At 32.4% G+C, this 20,178-nt stretch overlaps 2 protein-coding genes across 2 annotated transcripts; one reads left to right on the top strand and one right to left on the bottom strand.

Moving 5' to 3' along the window:
* The first annotated feature begins 8,759 nt into the window (after positions 1-8,759).
* On the top strand, positions 8,760-13,102 carry LOC108992764 (ras-related protein RABF1). The gene is made up of 8 exons (XM_018967403.2): positions 8,760-8,943; positions 9,233-9,309; positions 10,061-10,144; positions 10,342-10,436; positions 10,609-10,714; positions 12,001-12,090; positions 12,181-12,267; positions 12,704-13,102. Exons 1-8 carry the CDS (start codon positions 8,919-8,921, stop codon positions 12,740-12,742), a joined length of 603 nt encoding a protein of 200 aa, XP_018822948.1. The 5' UTR covers positions 8,760-8,918; the 3' UTR covers positions 12,743-13,102.
* A 93-nt stretch (positions 13,103-13,195) lies between these two features.
* Positions 13,196-16,689, bottom strand: LOC109016118 (probable LRR receptor-like serine/threonine-protein kinase At3g47570). The gene is made up of 2 exons (XM_035691584.1): positions 13,980-16,689; positions 13,196-13,706 (listed from the first exon to the last, which is right to left on the bottom strand). Exons 1-2 carry the CDS (start codon positions 16,687-16,689, stop codon positions 13,291-13,293), a joined length of 3,126 nt encoding a protein of 1,041 aa, XP_035547477.1. The 3' UTR covers positions 13,196-13,290.
* Positions 16,690-20,178: the final 3,489 nt, after the last annotated feature.

The following is a 20,178-nucleotide window of genomic DNA, read 5'->3' as shown; positions in this document are numbered from 1 at the left end:
AATGACTGCAAACTATACTATATATACAAGAGTAATTCTACATACAACCGTGAAGTACGTAACCGCCGCGTAATCGCTTTGAAAAAAAGTGGGGTCCACTATTAAAAAATTAATTTTTTTCATGTGGGTCCCATACTTTATTCATTTTTTTCAAAGCGATTACGCGGCGATTACGCAATTCACGGTTGTAAGTATCTTTTCTCTATATACAATATACACACACGTATATATAATACACACACGTATCTAACAACACTTTTTTTTTTCTTTTTTTTGATTCAATGTTTATACATATAGGTTGAGAATAGGTAGAAGTAGATTTAATTATTTGTATTATACTCTTAACACTCATGCTCACTTGCGGACCAAACTCTTTCTCATTGAGTGGATCTAATACGAATATTTAATTAAATGTGATAGAGTGTAAAGTCATGATTCAAAGTTAAGATTTTTGCTCCGATACTATGTGTAATTGCTACTTGTTCTCCAAGATTAAACTTATGAGAATATGTAGATTTAATTATTTATATATATTCTTAATAAAAGTTATTATTATTTTTTATCGCCCAGTAAAAATTTTATCAATTAAAGAAATAAGTATATATAGTTTAACTACTCAATATAAATCCCATTTAAAATCATGTAAAAATAAAAATAAAAGAGTATTAGATGTGATTTTTTTTTTTTTATCTCAAATATACTTTATTCTCCATAAATCATATATATGCTCATTGATTCATCATGAAAACCTAAATTTTTTAATTTGATTTATTATGTTGTATGTACGTTAAAATTAGTTTTGAATATCATAATTATATGACTTTTCATGGGTCATTTTTTTTACCTTTTATTTTGGAAACTTAAGTTGAACAAAATAAGGAAGCCAAAACTTTAAATCATAAATATTGCTAAGACTAGGCTTTGAAATAAAAATAAATTGAACGAATTTTTTCAACTTTTAATATTGTTGAGATAAGGTTTTGAAACAAAAGACTTTCTCATAAATTATTTGCTAGTCTATATATATTGAGAAGGAATGTGATAATTAATAATTTTTATTTGTTGAAAAAATATTGAGATTAATTGGCATGTTAAATGCTTTTATTTTTTATTTTACATCCAAACTTAAAAACTTCCTATAATATACTTATACCAATTTTTAAGTAATCTTTTAATCTTTATATAAATCTTGGATTCGTGCCTTGGAGCAATATTACACCTAGCTACATGATTATCTAGAGATACTAAAAAAAAAAAAAAAAATCATTACGAGCAAGTCATTATTATTCAATAAAAATTCTTCAAAATCTTCATGATATAACTTTTTAGATTTTATTTTTTTCGTATCAGATGATTGAGATTTTACCTTTGAAAAAAACAACAAAATGATAAGATAGGATAGATACTTTTGATTCATCTTTTTCACTCTTCACGTGGGCGCATCGTCGTATAAACGTGATCGAGGCATTTGAGCAGCACGAGAGGTCAAGGCCAATTCCCTGGACGTGGGACCATTAATTTCAAAGCTCGACACGTGCGACAGGGTGCTCAATGACATATAGCTGTCATAGCAGTGGAATTTTATGTTCTTCTTTAATTGCGGAAAGAACCACATGCACCAGTACTGTGACTGAATTATTGTGAGAAGATCTTTAATTAGTACTTCTCCCATTTTAACATTTTATGTTTAATTTTTTTAATTTAATAATTAAATAAATAATTATTAGTATATTACTATTTTTTTATATATTTTAAAAATATTTAAAAATAATAAAAAATTTAAATAAAAAATTGAAAAGTATAATAAAACTAATTTAATCCAATGGTCACTTGAAGTGATGTTACTTAAAACATTAGTATTGGACTCATCAAATGAGTCAAATCTTTAAAATTTAATAATTTTGGCTTTAAAATCTTGACATTGGATTTACCATATGCTCAAATATCAAGCTTTTAGTTAAAATAAATTTTTCTTCATCTTCAAATTTAAAGACTCATTATTCATACTCTATAATCATTATTTTATTTATTTAAATTATTATTTTCTAATTTTGAGCTACAATATATTTAATTTAAGAAATAATAATTTAAGTATCAAATTAAATTATTAATTAACATATAGTTAGTGTAATTGTAAAATATGAAAAAAAATAAATTAAAAATTTAATTATTAATAAAGTAATAATTTATTATTATTTTGATGAATTCAATAGCTAATACAATGTGTGGTTATAGATAGAGAAATTTTAAATTTATAAAAAATATGTATTTTTTATTAAATTTTAAAGATAAAAATAATAAATCTAATGCTAATAGTCTTAAACGGCAGATAAAGTAGCCTCAAAGCAAAGCTACACATAATTGTTTATAAAAATTTAAATAAATAAATAAGGAAAACAATTAATTTATCTTTCCCGGCCATATATATAGTACGTACATATGCATGCATGTGTACGTTACGTATTACCAATATTAGACAAACGTGATCAATTAAACGTACTGATATTCTTTCTCCCAGTAGTACTGTGTTATTTATCTCCGAGATATGTACGATTGATACTAATTAAGCCCGGCCCTCTACAATATTATAACAAAAATTTTATGTGTAATTATTTTTGTGTATTTTTTTACGTATTTTATTAATGTGATTGATTGTATTATTTTTTTAATATAAAATAATTATTTTAAACAATTACATCAATAAAATGCATAATAAATACTAAAAAATGACTATAAATACTGGAATTCTTCAAGACTAAATCCTGCAGCAACCAAACTATTTGTACAAGTACAAAAAATAAGAACTACCCTTATAAAATGTGCAGGAAAAAATAATATAATCAGATCTAAAATTAGGACCCATTTGTTTAATTCAAACCTAATTCACATAAAGGCCGGATGTTCCCTGGAAAGTGGATAAGTCTAATCAACAACTCCAAATATCCCCTCCACGTTTTAGCATCATGCCCGGCCTCCTGCTCGCTCGATCGAGTTTCAAAAAAAATAAAATGGCCATGCATGCATGACAGTACTCGACATGCAGTACTTTCTCCTTCGTCCAGTCGTTGTCTTTGTTTCCAGTTCTAAAGCCTGGTTTGAAAATACTACTGGCTCTTTATATATAATATATATATAAATATATATATATATTATTGCTACCCATGACTCAAAACCAATGCAATCTTACATTTGTAGCAAAAAAAGTACTGCATGCATGCTTATACCTTCTTTTTGTGGCCATAAATGTTTTCAGATGGAATATGGCTGGCCGATGTGTTAAAACTTAAACCAATTAACCAATGTACGTGATCATCAGGTAATTACGACAGAAATTGACTGGTTAGCAATTTAAGTAATATTAATTATGGTACTAAGACGAAACGTACGTACAGTACTATATTAATTTAATTACAATTTTTATTTTTTGCAGTATTTGACCCTTAATTAAAGATCAACAACCAGCGAATTAAAGACTCATGAAGTCAATGGAATTGCAGCTATATATATATATATATATATATATATGTTTAGTACTCTTAGAAATTATCAAATATATATATATATATATATAATATTTTAGGTACATACAAATTAAAAGTCTTTATCGTTTTGCCAAACCATTTCAAAGTGGTCCCGAAAATTTTTGCATGCACCAGATTTCAGCAATATTTGGTCAAAACAGATCACGAAAGGCGTAAGAGATGATTATAAATTGCCCATGGATATGACATCCAGCTTCTACCTCTATGAATGATATGATAGGCATCCTACCACTATGGTATAAATTATAAGTGCGTAATAGCTGGTGATCAGATTATCACCAGAAACTCCACCACTACATCGATCGAGTTAGGTAAAATGCATCCAAAACTACTAAATATATATATATATATATATATATATATATATATATAGTCGTTGTGACAATATTGTTAGCTAGATCAGTACTATCCGGCCATTAATTTGAAAATGTTAGACGTGTTTTTTTTTTTTTGGCAAATATTATATATTCTCATTAATTTAGTTTCTAAAATCAGTACTAATTAAGCTATAATTAGCTGGTTGAAACGCATCCCAAAAAAGAAAGCATATATGTATACATTGGGAGGAAGAAGATTTATATATAAATGCAAACGTGTAGTAGACACAAGAGATTCGGTGATAATATTATGATGTAGATGAGGCCAGCAACGTCGTGATCTACAGCTTAAAGATTGGGTTTTGAAAAGATAGTGATGTGATGAAGCAGCTTACAGGTATGGATCGAAGACAAGCTGTCAAAAATGCTTAATTCAAAGTTAATGATATTGCCCAAAAATGGACCCCAATTACCTCCAAACTTCAGATGGGTGTGTTCCCTGGTAAGTTGTTTAGTCTTATCAGTGAGCTTCAAGTATCACCCAGCAAACATATATATATATATATATATATATATATATGCATTTATTATTATTATTATTTGAGCTACCTATATATATATCTAGCTAGCTGCTTTTCCTTATATTAATCATGTATTGACACGGTCCACTACTACTACAAGAAAAAAGCTGATTTTTTCGACGACAAAACACGGATGCTTGTTTATTAAGTCGTCGCAAGAAGTACTACTTCATGAACTAGTGATCAGACGTAGTAGTAGTTAGTACCGTTAGGTCGACGTAAAATAAAAGTCAAGAATGAACTTGAGAGGATTAAAATTGCTTTTGGTCACGAAATATTGCAATAATATTATTTGTTTAAGGTTTAGGGGTAAACTGACAGACAACGTCAGTATATATTATAAATTAATTGGTCATGCATGACTAATTAAGTTGTAAAATGAATTAATAATAATAATAATAATAATTTGATGGGGGCCTGGCAAAGTATATAATATCCCCCAAAATTAGAAATTATGGCATTTAATTACGTTTGCTTGTCTTAACAATTAAGCAGCCACTTAGTTTTATATATGATCATCATGGTTTAACTGATCTTAATTAGCTAGCTAGCTAGGTGACAGTTAGGTCTCCACCATGATTAACGTAACCTCCAAATTAGGATCAGCCTCTCAATTGACAGATCCTATAAGTAGATCCGATCCACAAGTTCAAGACTTAATAAAAGAAAAATAGACCCGTTTAGATAGAAAGATGAGATGAGTTGATAATGTTTATGAATAGTAATAAAATTATTAATTAAAATTAAATTAAATAAGATGAAATAAAATAAAATAAGATAATTTCATATCACCTCTCTATCTAAACGGACCTTTATTATATCTCAATGGCTCGAGAATAAGGCCCGGCTAACGACTCCGAATCATTAATTCCTTAGCATCTAACATAAAAGACAGGCTTTCCATGTATATATGACAGCAATATGGTCTGGATTACTTGCCCAAAAAAAATATGGGCTGGATTCCGTGAATAAATTTTATCTCGGTTGTTCTGCGATTTTTGGGCTCTTGCAAAGTTGGGCCAATTTACTTTCAATTTCCGACCACAATTCAGCTTTATATTACTCAATTTTCCGTAGCTGTCGGCCGGTATTAAAAAAAATAATTTTATATATAATTGTGAAGTACGTAAATATAATATTATTATTTAAAAAAAATTAATTTTATTATTAAAAAATTAATTTTTTTTATATAAATTTTATATTTAATTTTTTTTTAAACGATTATACAATATTTTATAATTCACGATTATAAATATATTTTATTCTATAAAAAATATATATATATTCAGATGCAAGAGATTTTTATTATTATTTTTAACAATTAAAATAAGTTTTGTATATAAAAAAAAATTGGATCAATTATGAATCACAAATATCTACTTATATATAAAGCGCGAAGAGGTCTGTAACAGTGTTTTCGTCTAATATTTTTTTTCCAATTTTACCCTTAATGTTATTCCAAATCTACGGTTTTGCCACTGAGAATTTTCCCATTTTGCCCTTGTCTCTCCCGCACGCGAGCCCCTCCTCCCCTCTCCCCCGTTCATTTCTTCATCTGCTACGGTGCGCCGCCGCACGCCGTTGTGCTCGACACCACCGCTCTCATTCTCTTCCCCTCCGACCGGCGTCCATTCCCTTCCAATCTCAGCCCCTCTCGTGCTGCCGTTGGCCGCCACGAGCGAATCGAAGCCGCGGCCCGTCTGATTCTTCGTCGCCTCCAGTGCTCCGCCACACGCCGGCGTGGCCAACACCGCCCCACCCATTCTCTTCCCCTCCGTCCGGCGTTCCTCCCCTTCCAATATCAGGTCCTATCGTGTCGCCGTTAACCGCCGCGACGAATCCAAGCCGCCGCGGCTCTGTTTTTTTTTTTTTAATTAATTTTTTAATTTTATTTAATTTTATTTTATTGATAGGAGCATTGTGTCTTTATTATGTTTTATTTCCTTTAATTTTGAATTATGTAAATATTGAATTGAATTGTTACAGTTTCAGTATAAATCTAATTTTTTTCTTTTATTAATGGTTTTTGTTTAATGATTTATTAAGAAATAAACTTAAATATTTTTTTTTCATTTTTGAATAAATTGAATAGTTTATTAATTAACTTGAAATTAATTACACTATTTGAGGTAGATCTATATTTTTAATGTACTATAGTTTGTTTAATTTTTTTTAAAGGAAAATGATAGGATTACTACTCTCCTACTACTCATTTACTACTCTTTTTATATTTGATTTTTTTTTTAAATTTTTTATTTTACTTAATGGTTAAGGAAGTGATTATTAATAAAATTATATATTTTTTTAATTTTTTCGATTAAGGATATTAAAAAAATATTTCAAAGAAAATGATAAAAAAATAAAAAACTTGAAATTAACTATGAGTAGTAATTGGGTAGTAATAGGGTAGTAACCCTATCATTACCTTTTTTTAAATGTAAAGGATGAAATTTTATAAAATATATGATTAAATTATTTAATACTTACCACTGTAGTTTTGAATTTTAAAACTGACACATTATATATTTATTTTGAAAATAACAAATATACAACATGCGCATCTAACTATAATTATTAAGAGTAATAATAGTAGATTGGTTAGTATAATTACAAATTTTCATAAGGAAATAAATTATAACTTCTTAATAATTTAAAAATATAATATGTCATTATTACTATTTTATTTACCCAAATGTGAAAATGTTAAATAAATTAATACTTTTTATTGTTATTATTTTTTATAGTGTTTCTGTTTTAATAATATTAAAAAGAGTTATGAAAACTTTTGAAGTAAATTAAGATGATCTGGTTTGTATTTTTAAATTAAAAGCTAAACTGCCTTTGAACTAACGCAATAATTTAACATTATTTGTAGTGTTAAATAATATGGTCTAGAATATGTTAATATATATTAGAACATTTTTAATTTTTTCCTTCTCTGAAAATTTATATAATGTTGGAGAGAGTTAGATGAGATGAAATTTTATAAAAAATAATTGAAAGAGAGAAAGAGTTAAATAAAAAATATTATAAAATTAAAATATTATCAGACACTTAGATTATAATTTTATAATATTATTTTTATTTTAAAATTTAAAAAGATAAATTATATTTTATTTGAAATTTGAAATTTTGAGAAAGTTGTAATGATTATTTTTAAAATTTTGTATTTCAATTATGTTTAAAAATGAGATATGATATGATATGAAAATTTTGGAATAAAATCTATTTTCAAATAGACTTTTATTTGAAAATAAGTAAGGGATGAACAATGTTCTTATTAATTTATCTCTCTCATTTTTTTCCTTTTTTCTCATCAAATCCGGTTCTCTTACGTTTTTGCTCTTTTGCTGATTAGGTGAGTTTGGATATTGAGGTTTTTTTTTTTTGATAGCTTAGATCCTAATTGAGATGAGATTAGTTGAAATGAAAATTAAAAGTTAAATAAAATATTGTTAGAATATTATTTTTTAATATTATAGAAACATTAGTATTTTAAACAAGAGATTTTGGTAAGGTTAACCAAATAATATTTTATTTTTAGTAAAAGAAATAATCTTAATTTGCTTATGGATGTTACATTTCATTTAAATGCATTCAATTCTTGAGTTTGCTGCCTAACAAGATCCAAGATTTTCATTATATATTCTTTTATCTGGAATTCGTAAAAATATTATTGGATATAAGCATTGATATTAGGGTTTATAATATGAGATTTGGTTGTGTTTGGATGTTGAAGTGAGTTGAGTTGAGTTGAGTTGAGATGATAAAATATTATTAGAATATTATTTTTTAATATTATTATTATTTTAGGATTTGAAAAAGTTGAATTGTTTATTATATTTTGTGTTGGAATTTGAAAAAGTTGTAATGATGAGTTGAGATGAGTTGAGAGGAGTTTGGTAACCAAACGAAGCCAAAAAATGAAATGATTTAGTTAAAAATCCTTATTTATATGCTGCTTGTGATAATATGATGATTTACTTTACACGATGATTCTATCTGAAATTGATCATATTTTACTGCCTATTATATATCTTACAATATTTAATAGTAGACAACTGGGCATACGTGCAGCGCACGTTGCCCTTAACTAGTGTAATTAAAAAGAAGTGAACATTCCAAGAATCGCAAATTATTCTGAATGATATTGTAATTGCGAACATGTTATCCAATCGTTAATCAGCTCTTTTCTGATTTATTTAGATTTTAGAAATTATCAAACCAAGATATAACCCAAAATATAAAAAATAATTAACCAATTTTAATTTTTTTGTTCCCTATTTTGCTACGGTACCGTTATGAAATGGGGTGCGAGTTTAGCAGCCATTAACGAAGTTTTAGTTTTAATTCCACAAATAAGCCATCTGTCCCCTACTGCAGAGTACTTTCTCACCTAAATCTAATACTCCTCTCCAGCCATTAACCCTAATTGCACGCATATAGTATTCCCATTAAACGTACAGTTTCTGCTAGCCATGGGTTGCTCTTCCTCTCTTCCAGGTAATACTCGTATGCAGATATTTGATTCTGTCCCCTGTATTTCTAGGGTTTTCACTTCACTGGTTCAGATTGATTGAATCGGAAATCCTATTTTAATTTTAAAAAATTGTAGCCGAATTTGTAAATTCTTATCGGAGTTTGGTTGATTTATTTAATTTATGCGCTATAATCAAGGCGAGTGCCGAAATATGGGTTTTCGATAGGGCGATTTTCATTAAGTGACTTGTTAGGCGCCCTTATGGGAGATTTCGGTTGAGTTTTATTGATTCGAGGGGCTTAATGTTTGTAGATAGGACTCCCGGGCGGTTGACCGGCCTCAATTCTGAGAATAGCGGAGTGCTGGACCCAAAAAATCTTCGGGTGAAGGTACTTTTTTTAGAGGCGAATCTTCTAAAGACTTGTTTTGGTCAACTCATAGCTTCTAAATATTTTTGTCAATTTGTATATATACTGTTGTTGTGTTCTTGACAATTCGCAATTGGTGTGGTTGAGCCAACTATTGAATGAATAGGGCATCTTCTTAGGTTTTATTTTGGATCTTTCAAACTTATTTTATTTAACAAAGGTCCTTTGAAACAGACTTAATGCGTTAATTTGTGGACATAAACTGATGCATATGTCTTGTTGGTGAAACGTGGATTGGTTTGCTTAGCACTCCTTTCTACCTTTCGAAGTGATAATGGTTATGTCCAGGTTTTAAACTTCCCCAGAAGCATCGTTGTGATGGATGTAACCTATTTATGTGTTTGGATCCAATTAGCTGAAAAACGATGTGTGGTGTTGACCCCAATTAGTTTGTATGAGAGTTTATATGAGTTGAGGTGAGAACAAAAATTCTATTATAAAAATAATTTTGCATAAATTTTGTAAATACTTGGCTATATGCTGTTGGTTGCATGTTTCAGCTTCATGATTCTTAGATGGTTTACAATGTAGTACACAGACATAGTTGCAAAGGGAGGGGTCTTGTTGTCTTCCAATCTGTTCATTTCTGGGGAAGGGGAAAGGGAAAGGGTTGGATGAAACCTAAATGACTTTGTGAACTCACCAACAATCTTGTCTTTAAACCTTTTACAAATGAATGTAACTAACCTTTCAATTATATGGTTTGGTGTAGCTGGTATTATTAGGCGACTCTGGTGTTGGTAAAAGCTGTATTGTTCTTCGCTTTGTTCGCGGTCAGTTTGACCCAACATCCAAGGTAAGGAGTATGCTATCCACCATACTAATGATACAAGCCAACATTTTTTAAAGTAATTTTTTGTCAACCTGACTGATCAAAAAAATAAAACTAGAAACCTACCATGTTCTACGTGAACATGTATGGCTGTTTATCCTTCCTCCTAGCCATATAGTTAATTTCTGATGCGTTTACATTTGTTGGTTTAAATATTTCAGGTAACTGTTGGAGCTTCATTCTTATCACAGACAATAGCTTTGCAAGACTCCACAACAGTTAAGTTTGAAATATGGGACACTGCTGGACAGGAGAGGTACTGTTAGTCAGATATGCTTAAATGTATAAAATAGTTAAAATTCTGAATATTGTAACAAAAGTTCATTTTATGTTGTCCTTATTTCTGTTGGAAATTTACCCCATATGTCTCTTGCCCTTGCATACCAATTTTAGCAGGAGATTATTGATTGTGATTGTGTCTTGTTCAGATATGCAGCATTGGCACCACTTTACTACCGAGGTGCTGCAGTTGCAGTTATTGTGTATGATATAACTAGCCCAGAGTCATTCACCAAAGCACAATATTGGGTTAAGGTAGACTTTTCAGGGATTACTTAGGATTAATCATAATGTTTTGTTAATTATTTACAACTCATGATAAGTTATTTTTTTCTTGCAAAATTTTATGGTGAAAAGGATAAAATTATGATAACCTTTTTACAAGGTGAGAAATGACCTTCACGATGGGACATTAATGTTCAGCTCCTAACATCCTTTATAGCAAACCTTATAGAATAAAAGGATCTGGTGAAGTAATCATACATGGTGACCTTTTGTGAGATTAAATGTAGCAGTACAAATAACGTTTTTTTTTTTGTGGGTGTGTTAAGTGGAGACCCTGACTGGTCAGAGAAATTACATGTTATGCATACAGTAATTATTGTGAAAATGAAATCAGTCTAATGTTGCCTGTGCACAGCAATGCATGAATTTCGATTGGAGTTTCTTAGTGGGAAAACCCGTTGATGCTTCACAAACCGCCTGAATACGATCTTGACATCTCTCCATGTATTACTTAAATTTCTTCATAATGAGGTTGCTTGGTCATGGTTGCAATACCTCAAGTTGGGAATTAGGCTGACTAACTGGGTCAGTTCTTATTGTTGATAGAGGTTGTGTGAATATGGATATTCATTGTTCACCAATCACCTATATCATAAATATCTTATTCTAGTTGGTTCACTTTTTTTTTTTATATGAATTATTTGGTTTAGAAATTCTCTCCTAGAACCTCAAGCTACGCTCAGAGTTTTTTTCCTCTGATTTTTAATTTATCTTGTAGGGTTGCAGTGATATTTTGACCGATTGCACCCAGTTTTTCCTATTTGCAGTTCAATCTGATTTATTTATAATTTTTTTATAAAAAACAAAACAGTGAAAGATGACTCTGAGAATATGTTGTAAAGCCCTCATCAGCATGCTACTGAAAACCTAGGTTCACCTGTCTCAAGATGAAAGTGTTGTTATTTTTGAGGGCTCAAGTGGCTTCAAATATGTGAAATTGTTAAGTGATGGCTTGGCTTTGCCTTTTAAATGGCAGCAGAGATTGACTTGCTGATGATGATAATCCATTGAAAACGTTGGACTTATCAGATTCTCTAGGAGTTGCAAGAGCTGTAGTGAAAAAAAGGAAATAAAACTATAGCTTACTCCAGTATAATTGGGTTGTCATCTGTTCAGTGTGCTATGAGTGCTAAATGCTTATAGATGGCATCTCTGGCCAGAAAGATGTGCATGCATAGATTTTGTTGGTAATTAGTTCCTATGGTCGCAGTTGAAATTTGATTTTCGAAACAATTGAAGAATGTGATATTTTACAGGAGCTACAAAAACATGGAAGCCCTGATATAGTCATGGCCTTAGTTGGTAACAAAGCCGATCTTCAGGAAAAGCGGGAAGTACCAGTTCAGGTGAGTGCATTCTCCGTTTCAAGCATTCTGTATACTTGCAAACTAACATTTACTTTTCAGTTGTATAAAATCCCCTTTTCGGTCTTGCAGGATGGCATTGACTATGCAGAGAAGAATGGAATGTTTTTTATTGAGACATCTGCAAAGACTGCAGATAATATAAATCAGCTGTTTGAGGTATTTTTTACATTGACGGCCTAGGACTGTTTCTTCTTGAATAAGAAAGAATATCTGTTTGGAGCCGTGGTCAGCGATGTTAAGTTGATACAACATAAATGAGATTGTGGAGAGGTTTTAATGGTGTTTTTCTTCTGTGCTACGCTAGATTCATCTTAAGTATTTGTTTATTTTCTTGTAATTCTAAATACATTGTACTTTTTTCCTAATAGAAAGACAAAGATACATCATTTCACCAGTTGCCATTTCTTTTTATAGAGAAGTTGATTTACGTGAAACATTTTGTGGACGGATTTGTTTGAGCATCTGCCAAGGCTCCTAGTGGGGCCTGGCGTAGTCTCCTAGTGGGGCCTGGCGTAGTCATGTCTGTAGAATCCATGGTGTTAAAACTGTATGCACCTAGAAGACTGACCATTTGTTCATTTTCTTTTGGCAGGAAATTGGGAAGCGATTACCCCGACCTTCTCGTGATTGAAGAAATTTGAAACTGAATAAACTAAATTGCAGGTCAAGTTGTGAGAGCACTTTTTATCTGCCTGTAATATTCATCAGTTTGTGTATATGGCTATCTGTACAAGACATACCTTGCGATTTATATTTCTGTGCTCCTAACTAAGTCATTTCAGTTGGGGCTGTAAAACTCAGAATTACACTATACATGCAAGACAGCTTGAACACAAAAGAGTGAACTGGGCAAGGACATAAGAGAAAGGGATCCCTCAACAATGCAGCCCAAAGTTATAACTCCTCGTGTTTAAGAGATCAAATATACTAACACTGATAAAATGCCTGCGAGAAGTTATCAAGGCAGACGGGGGCTACAGCCTTTTTGTTACTCTCTAGCAGCCTCCATATTTATTTTGCCTGAATTAAGATTAGAATCCACACTACTGTAAACAAAATGAAGAGAGGATGTCATTCGACCACCATCTTAACCACGCATCCGAAGGGCAAAATGGTTTGAGCTTATTGTCGACCTGTACTAACCTAACTGTTGAAAGTCACTAATATTACCTGCGGACATCAAGGGTCTATTTGTAGATCGGTTGGCTCCATGTGTTCCAGTTTCAGGTAGCTTTTTCTGACCAAATGGAGTTTGGTTACAGCATCCCTGATGTTCATCCGTTCTTCTGGATGTTCGGAAGAACAAGCAACTCCTATTCCAAATATCAAAACCAAGCATTCCTTGATTTTGTTTCTTCTTGTACTGCTGATTTGACGAGCATTGTCCGATGTCTGCTCTCCTGTTTCCTGGAAAAGGATTGGATCCGCAATCTCCACAACTCGTTGAGGTAAAGCTGCCTTGACTAAACCATTAAGACTCAAGTTGCCTTGGAACATGTTATCCGTCGGTTTCTTCTTAGTGAACATCTCTAATAAGAGGATGCCATAACTGTACACATCACCGGAGGTAGACACCCAATTTCCTGTACCATACTCTGCAATTGGACATGTGATAAATCCTGACGTGATCATGATTAAAAAAGAAAATGATAACAAAGGAATGCATGCTAAGAATTTATAAAGAACTTCAGTTAGCGGGAAAAAAAGGGACAAAGAAAAAAGAAAATCAAGCTTGGACTGACACCAACTATTTATGAAAAAAATATTGAATAAAACTAGACTAACTAGTTATCCGACGAAGGAATATGATCAAAACGAATGATAGAAAATATATATATATATATATATATATATTTTTTTTTTTTCACCTGGAGCAGTGTAACCAATAGTTCCTCTTACGCCGATAGAGCTAGACTGATTGGTTGAAGTGTTCTGATAAGTGGTTTCAGGAGAGAACCTTGCTAACCCAAAGTCGCCCACGTGTCCAGTCATTTCATCGTCCAGAAGAACATTACTGGGCTTAAGGTCACAATGAACAATTGGTGTTTCACAGTTATAATGGAGATATTCTAGTGCGCTTGCGACATCAATGGCAATATTCAACCTCTGTAAAAGATTCAGAATCCTTTGTTCGTGATATGCCTCGTCTTCTTTCAAAGTAGGATGCAACCAATCCTCAAGACTCCCATTGACCATGAACTCATAAACTAGAGCCTTGAAATCATTGCCATGATAATCTACACTTGAACAGATTGTAAGCACCTTTACAAGATTTCGATGTCTGATGTTTCTCAAGGCCTCACACTCAGCAAGAAAGCTCTTAGAAGCTCCATGGCGCAGAAGATTGAGCACCTTGACAGCAATTATATTTCCACTCTCATCATCGAGGATTCCTTTATACACGGATCCAAAACTACCCACACCAAGCAAATTTGCAGAAGAAAAACCATTAGTTGCTTTTACAAGCCTTTGGTAAGACATATTCAAAAGCAAATTTTCTGAAGCACTTGATGTCGGTTCTTTTCTTTTCTTTCTTAACCAACAAACAAATACAAAAGACAGCACAGAAATTACGCCTGAAACCCCACAAACTATGATGATTATTAATTTCAGGGTTGAGGTTTTCTTTGTCTCCTCGGATTCTTGGAAGTTGCATTTAGGCAAGTGCATCTCGGGGATTCCCCCACACAGTTGGGTATTTCCTGCAACTAAAGCTGCACTTGAGTTCTTGAAAACACCATGTATAGGCACGAGACCTTCAAAATTGTTGTAAGATAAATTCAAAAGCTGCAACGAGTTGAGACCCACGAAAAATTCTGGAATTTTTCCTGAAAAATTGTTTAGAGAAAGATCTAACGGTCGAAGTCCTCTTAAAGAACTGAAAGTTGATAAAACGGCCCCTTGGAAGAAGTTTCCTCGGATGTATAGAAACTCCAGCTTAATACATCTACCAAGACTCCTTGGAATTTCACCAGATAACCTGTTATGTTCGAAAGCCAATCCACCTAGGTTATTCAAATTTCCAACTTCCATGGGAAGGGTCCCTGTGAAATCATTTTCGGACAAATCAAGATAAATTGACAAGGTTGAGAGACCAATGACTTGAGGTGGTATGGTACCACTCAAATTGTTTTCAGAAAGATCTAAAAATGACAAAAATTGACATTTTCCAAGACTTGAAGGGATGCTTCCTTGAAGATTGTTGTCCGGTAATCGTAGACCAGATAACATAGTTAGATTTCCAAGAGAGTCTGGGATATTGCCTGAGAGATTGTTTCCAGAAATAGACAATTCCTCTAGCCTCTGAAGCTTTCCAATACTAGTAGGAATGTTACCGGACAATTGATTATTCCACATCTTGAGGTTATATAAGTTGACAAGATTTCCAATCCCGCTTGGAATCTTTCCAATTATATTATTGTTATCCATGAACAATACTTTGAGAGTAGATGAGAAGTTACCAATGCATTCCGGTAAGATTCCACCAAAATTGTTGATATTTATATTCAACACCTCCAAGCTGGTGGCATTGGTCAATGAGCAAAGAAAATTCAAGTCATCAGTTCCCTCGCTTCCCAGGTGGTTATCGGCAATGCTCAAAATTCGAAGCCTACGCAGATTTTCCAAAGAAGGAACACGTCCGGTAAGTTTGTTTTGTTGGAACTGAAGTCTGTCCATGTTTGAGGCATTGGATATTGAAGGAGGAATGGTTCCAGTAAATTGGTTAGATCCAATGGAAAAACTTTGAAGATTAGAAAGAGTTGTGCCCAAGTCCATCGGAAGACTCCCTTGGATTTGATGATTAAGTCCCACGTCAAACTCTCTAATGGAAGAGAGATTGAAGATTGAAGGCGGGATGGTACCAGAAAGCCGATTTCCACCAATAAAAAAATTTTCAAGATTCATAAGTTGTCCCAGAACATCAGGGATACTCCCACCCAGATTATTGGATGTTGCTGAAAGTGCCTCAAGGGATGACAGGTTCCCAAGAAATGTAGGGATTCTTCCCGTTAATATGTTGTAATCTACAGAAAATGTTCGGAGCTTTGACAAGGAGTTAAGCGCGACCGGAATTTCGCCAACCAGTTGGTTCCTACCAAGATACAGAACTTCGAGACTTGAACAACTGGATATATTGGTAGGAATTCTACCACCAAATGAATTATTGTACAAATCTAGGTACTGCAATCTATGCAAACGGCCTAGTTCTGGAGGGATTTCATGACTCAAACTATTGTATGAGAGACTTAGAGACCTTAGAAAGCTCAAATTTCCAATGAAAGCTGATACAGATCCCACGAGTTTCTGAGATTTTAGGTGCAACTGTGTGACTCTTTGGTGTCGACGACCACAAGTAACTCCATACCATTGACAGAAGTGGACGTTTTCATTCCATGAACCGAAAATCATGACGGATTTATCGATTATCTTAGCCTTGAATTCAAGCAAGGCCAATCTGTCCGTCTCATTCCCGCTAATGGCATAGGCGGAGGAAACAAAAAAGCACAGGGCATAAATGATTGGAAGGATGCCAAAAACAGACCAAGAGACTGAAGGGCGCAAGGTGGGATTCCCCATAGATATTGGGAAGAAGAAAAATCTGAAGGTTGCTCTCTATCTGTACGCAGTGTATCACAGAACGCAACGGTTTCCTCTGAAAGTGTACGCAACTCATAATTATATATTGTATCACTTTGTTGATAATCATGTTCATAAAAAAAAACTTAAATTGAATTATTTATTCTATCCTAAAAATATTTGACCCTTCTAAACTTATAATCCTGGCCAGTTTCATCTTTGTCTACCAACTATGCAAAATTGAAATTATTTTCTAATAATAAAATGTCACCAATAGATTTATTTTCTAACCACACTCACCATTTCAGACGCTTACCTATGAACTTCCTGAGGAGGATTAAAAGGCCAATTCAAACTGAGATTTTAGCTATAATTTGTTTGTGTTTCTTTTTTATTATTGTTTTAATTAAAAATATTAGGAACAAACAAAAAAGAAAGGGATCAAACGTTAGAGATAAATCATTAATTCCTTGCATGTGTTTTCAGTTTTAATTAAGTTATTCCGTCCAACTTCAAGCATTGGTTGTTATGCAAAATAAAGTTTTAGAAACCGGCGCAGGTATAATATATTTGACTTTAAATTAAATATTGAAAAATGATAGTTGTAGTAGTGACTATACAAGCGTCGCATAATCACTTTAAAAAAAATAAAGATATACGAGACACGTATGAAAAGAATATTAATTTTTTAATAATAATTCTTACTCTTTTTTAAAATGATTGCATGAAATTTATGCATTTCATGATTGTATATAGTATTATTTTTAAATCTTATTGTGATTATCTTTATTCCATCTTAAATTAAAGCTTCCGGCAAACACGTGATGGAATCCAAATCCTACGATCTAGTAGAATATCGTCAATGCCCAGAGCAAGCTTTAAGGCCGATTGAATTTAGAGTTGATCTCAATTCATTTTATCTAATTATTATAATTTTTTTAAATTTTTATATAAAATATAATAAAATATTTTTTAATTTTAAAAAAATTAAAGCTACATTTTAAGTAAAGCATCATTTGATGATTTTATTCAAATTTCTATTAAGAATATATATGGATAATCTTTAAAAAAATAAAATGACGTTTTATATAATTTATACCTCAAAAAAAAAAATATATATATATATATATTTCTATTATTTCCAAACAAATATCACATGTTTAAAAGTATTTTAAATAAGGAACAACTAATTATAAATAACTTTTTCGTAGTAATCCCAAACATGCATTACTAAGATTAAAAAAAAACTCATGACTTTGAAAACTTATGTTTGGACTATATGGGTAGTAGGATTAAATTAGGTCTACATGCAGTCAACGAAGTGTGAACCATGCAAATAAATCAAGCACATATTTCTAAATTCTACGTACGAAGCGTTACGTGAAAACAAGATCAAATTATAATTTGGTTCAAAGAAAACTAATCATGACTTTGAAATTTGTCTCACCATATTTCTTGTACGTATCATTAAAGATGCATTGAATTTGTATCGCGTTCATGAAATGTACGTAGTTATTTGAACTTTCCTAGCAAGTGCACAGGATTCAGACATTGTTCAAAGTTTTTTAATTCCATCCCATTAGTGGGCAGTTCGGTCCTACAATATTAATGAACTTACAATCATTCGAAGGGAACTACTTATGGGAAAATAAAAAAAACGGAAGAATGAAAACAAATGTTTGATGCTAATTACCCCATTTATATAATTTTATATTAATTATAACATAATTAATCAAGAGTACGTCCCATTATACGTAAATAATTAGTACGAACTATATATATATATATATGAGAAGTGTTACATACACAATTAAATTATAAAAAAATAAATTTACAAATTGATGTGATTTCAAATGATCTATTAGATCTACTTTACAAGAAAATTAACTTTACAATCTCATATGTCATATCAAGCTACATCAGTTTACAGATTTACTTTTGTGTAATATGAACCTATGAGCTCAAATTCCAAAGCTCATCCATGGCCGAATCCCAGACTCCCAAATTTTTCCTCCCATCTCCCTCCCATTGCATTACTGTGAAGTTAAACCATGATAATTATCTATTGTGGAAGGCTCAACTTATGTCTTACCTCAATAGTCAAAATATCTATGGATATGTTGATGGGTCTATTATGGCACCTAAATTGCTCGACAAAAGTCTCACACAAGAAAATTCTTACTATTTACCTTGAAAACAGTAGGATCAAGCTATTATGACCATTCTCATTTTTTCTATTTCCGAAAACCTCATAGCCCATGTTATCGAAGCCTCTACTTCCAGAGAAATCTGGTTGATATTCGAGGATTTGTTTGTCTCAAATCCCAAGCCCGAGTAATGCAACTTCAATATCAACTCTCCACACTCAATAAAGGTTTCGATACCATTGCCGACTACTATCAAAAGGTTAAACTCATTTGTGATACCCTTGCAGCAGCTAGTAAAATTTTAACCTCATTTGATCCCATTGCTTATTTATTGGCTGGATGGGGCACCGATTTTGATTCGGTTGTTACCTCCATAACAACCCGAGTAGACCCACTCACCCCCTCTTAAGTCTACAGTCATTTACTTACTTATGAATCCCGCATTTCTCACCAACAAACCACCTTCACCGCATCACCTGAGTTTTCGGCCAACATCACCTCAGCAACCATTAACAGCAGCAATACTAGAGGAAAGGGTCAATCAAAAGGCAGAGGTGGTTACAAGGGACATGGGCGAGGTTGCAATGGAGGTCGGTTCCAATATTCTCATTTTTCACCCAACCGTCCATCGTGTCAGGTTTGTCATTGTCATGGGCACACTGCTCTTCAGTGCCACTATAGGTTTGATTATAGTTATCAATCTCCCTCTCCTCCCACATTATCTGCTCACTACACTTCAGCTCCTTCTTTTTCCTTTGATAATGGTTCCATCATTGATAACAAGTGGTACCCGAATTCAACCGCCACACACAATTTCACTCATAATTTCTCTAACATTTCTTTGAATCCTTCTGAGTATAAGGGAGATGAGCAGGTGCGGGTTGGAGATGGAAACTCTTTGCCTATTCATCACGTGGGCGCCTCTCATGTTCCTTCATCATCTGGCAATCTTCTACTCTCTCATCTTTATCATGTTCCTTCTATCTCAAAAAATTTAATTTCAGTCAGAACGTTTTGTGAAGATAATTGTGTCTTTTTTTAATTTCACTCATCTTGTTTTTATGTGAAGGATTCCTGCACCAATAAAACTCTTCTCAAAGGCCATACTGTCCACCATTTATATGTCTTTCCTCCTATGTCGTTAGCACCTCAGGCCTATCACGGTTCTAGAGTCACTTTGTTTCAATGGCATGCCCGTTTGGAACATCCATCTATGCAGTTAGTCCGCAAAATAATCTCACAGTTGTCTCTTCCTGTGAAATCCTCTTCTCACGATGGGCTGTGTTCCTCCTGCTGTCAAGCCAAACTTCATCAACTTTCATATGCTTCCTCTCCATCCTGG

This window comes from Juglans regia, chromosome 7 (assembly GCF_001411555.2).
Source record: "Juglans regia cultivar Chandler chromosome 7, Walnut 2.0, whole genome shotgun sequence".
In the NCBI taxonomy this organism is placed as follows: domain Eukaryota; kingdom Viridiplantae; phylum Streptophyta; class Magnoliopsida; order Fagales; family Juglandaceae; genus Juglans; species Juglans regia.
This window is presented reverse-complemented; position numbering and strand designations above follow the sequence as displayed.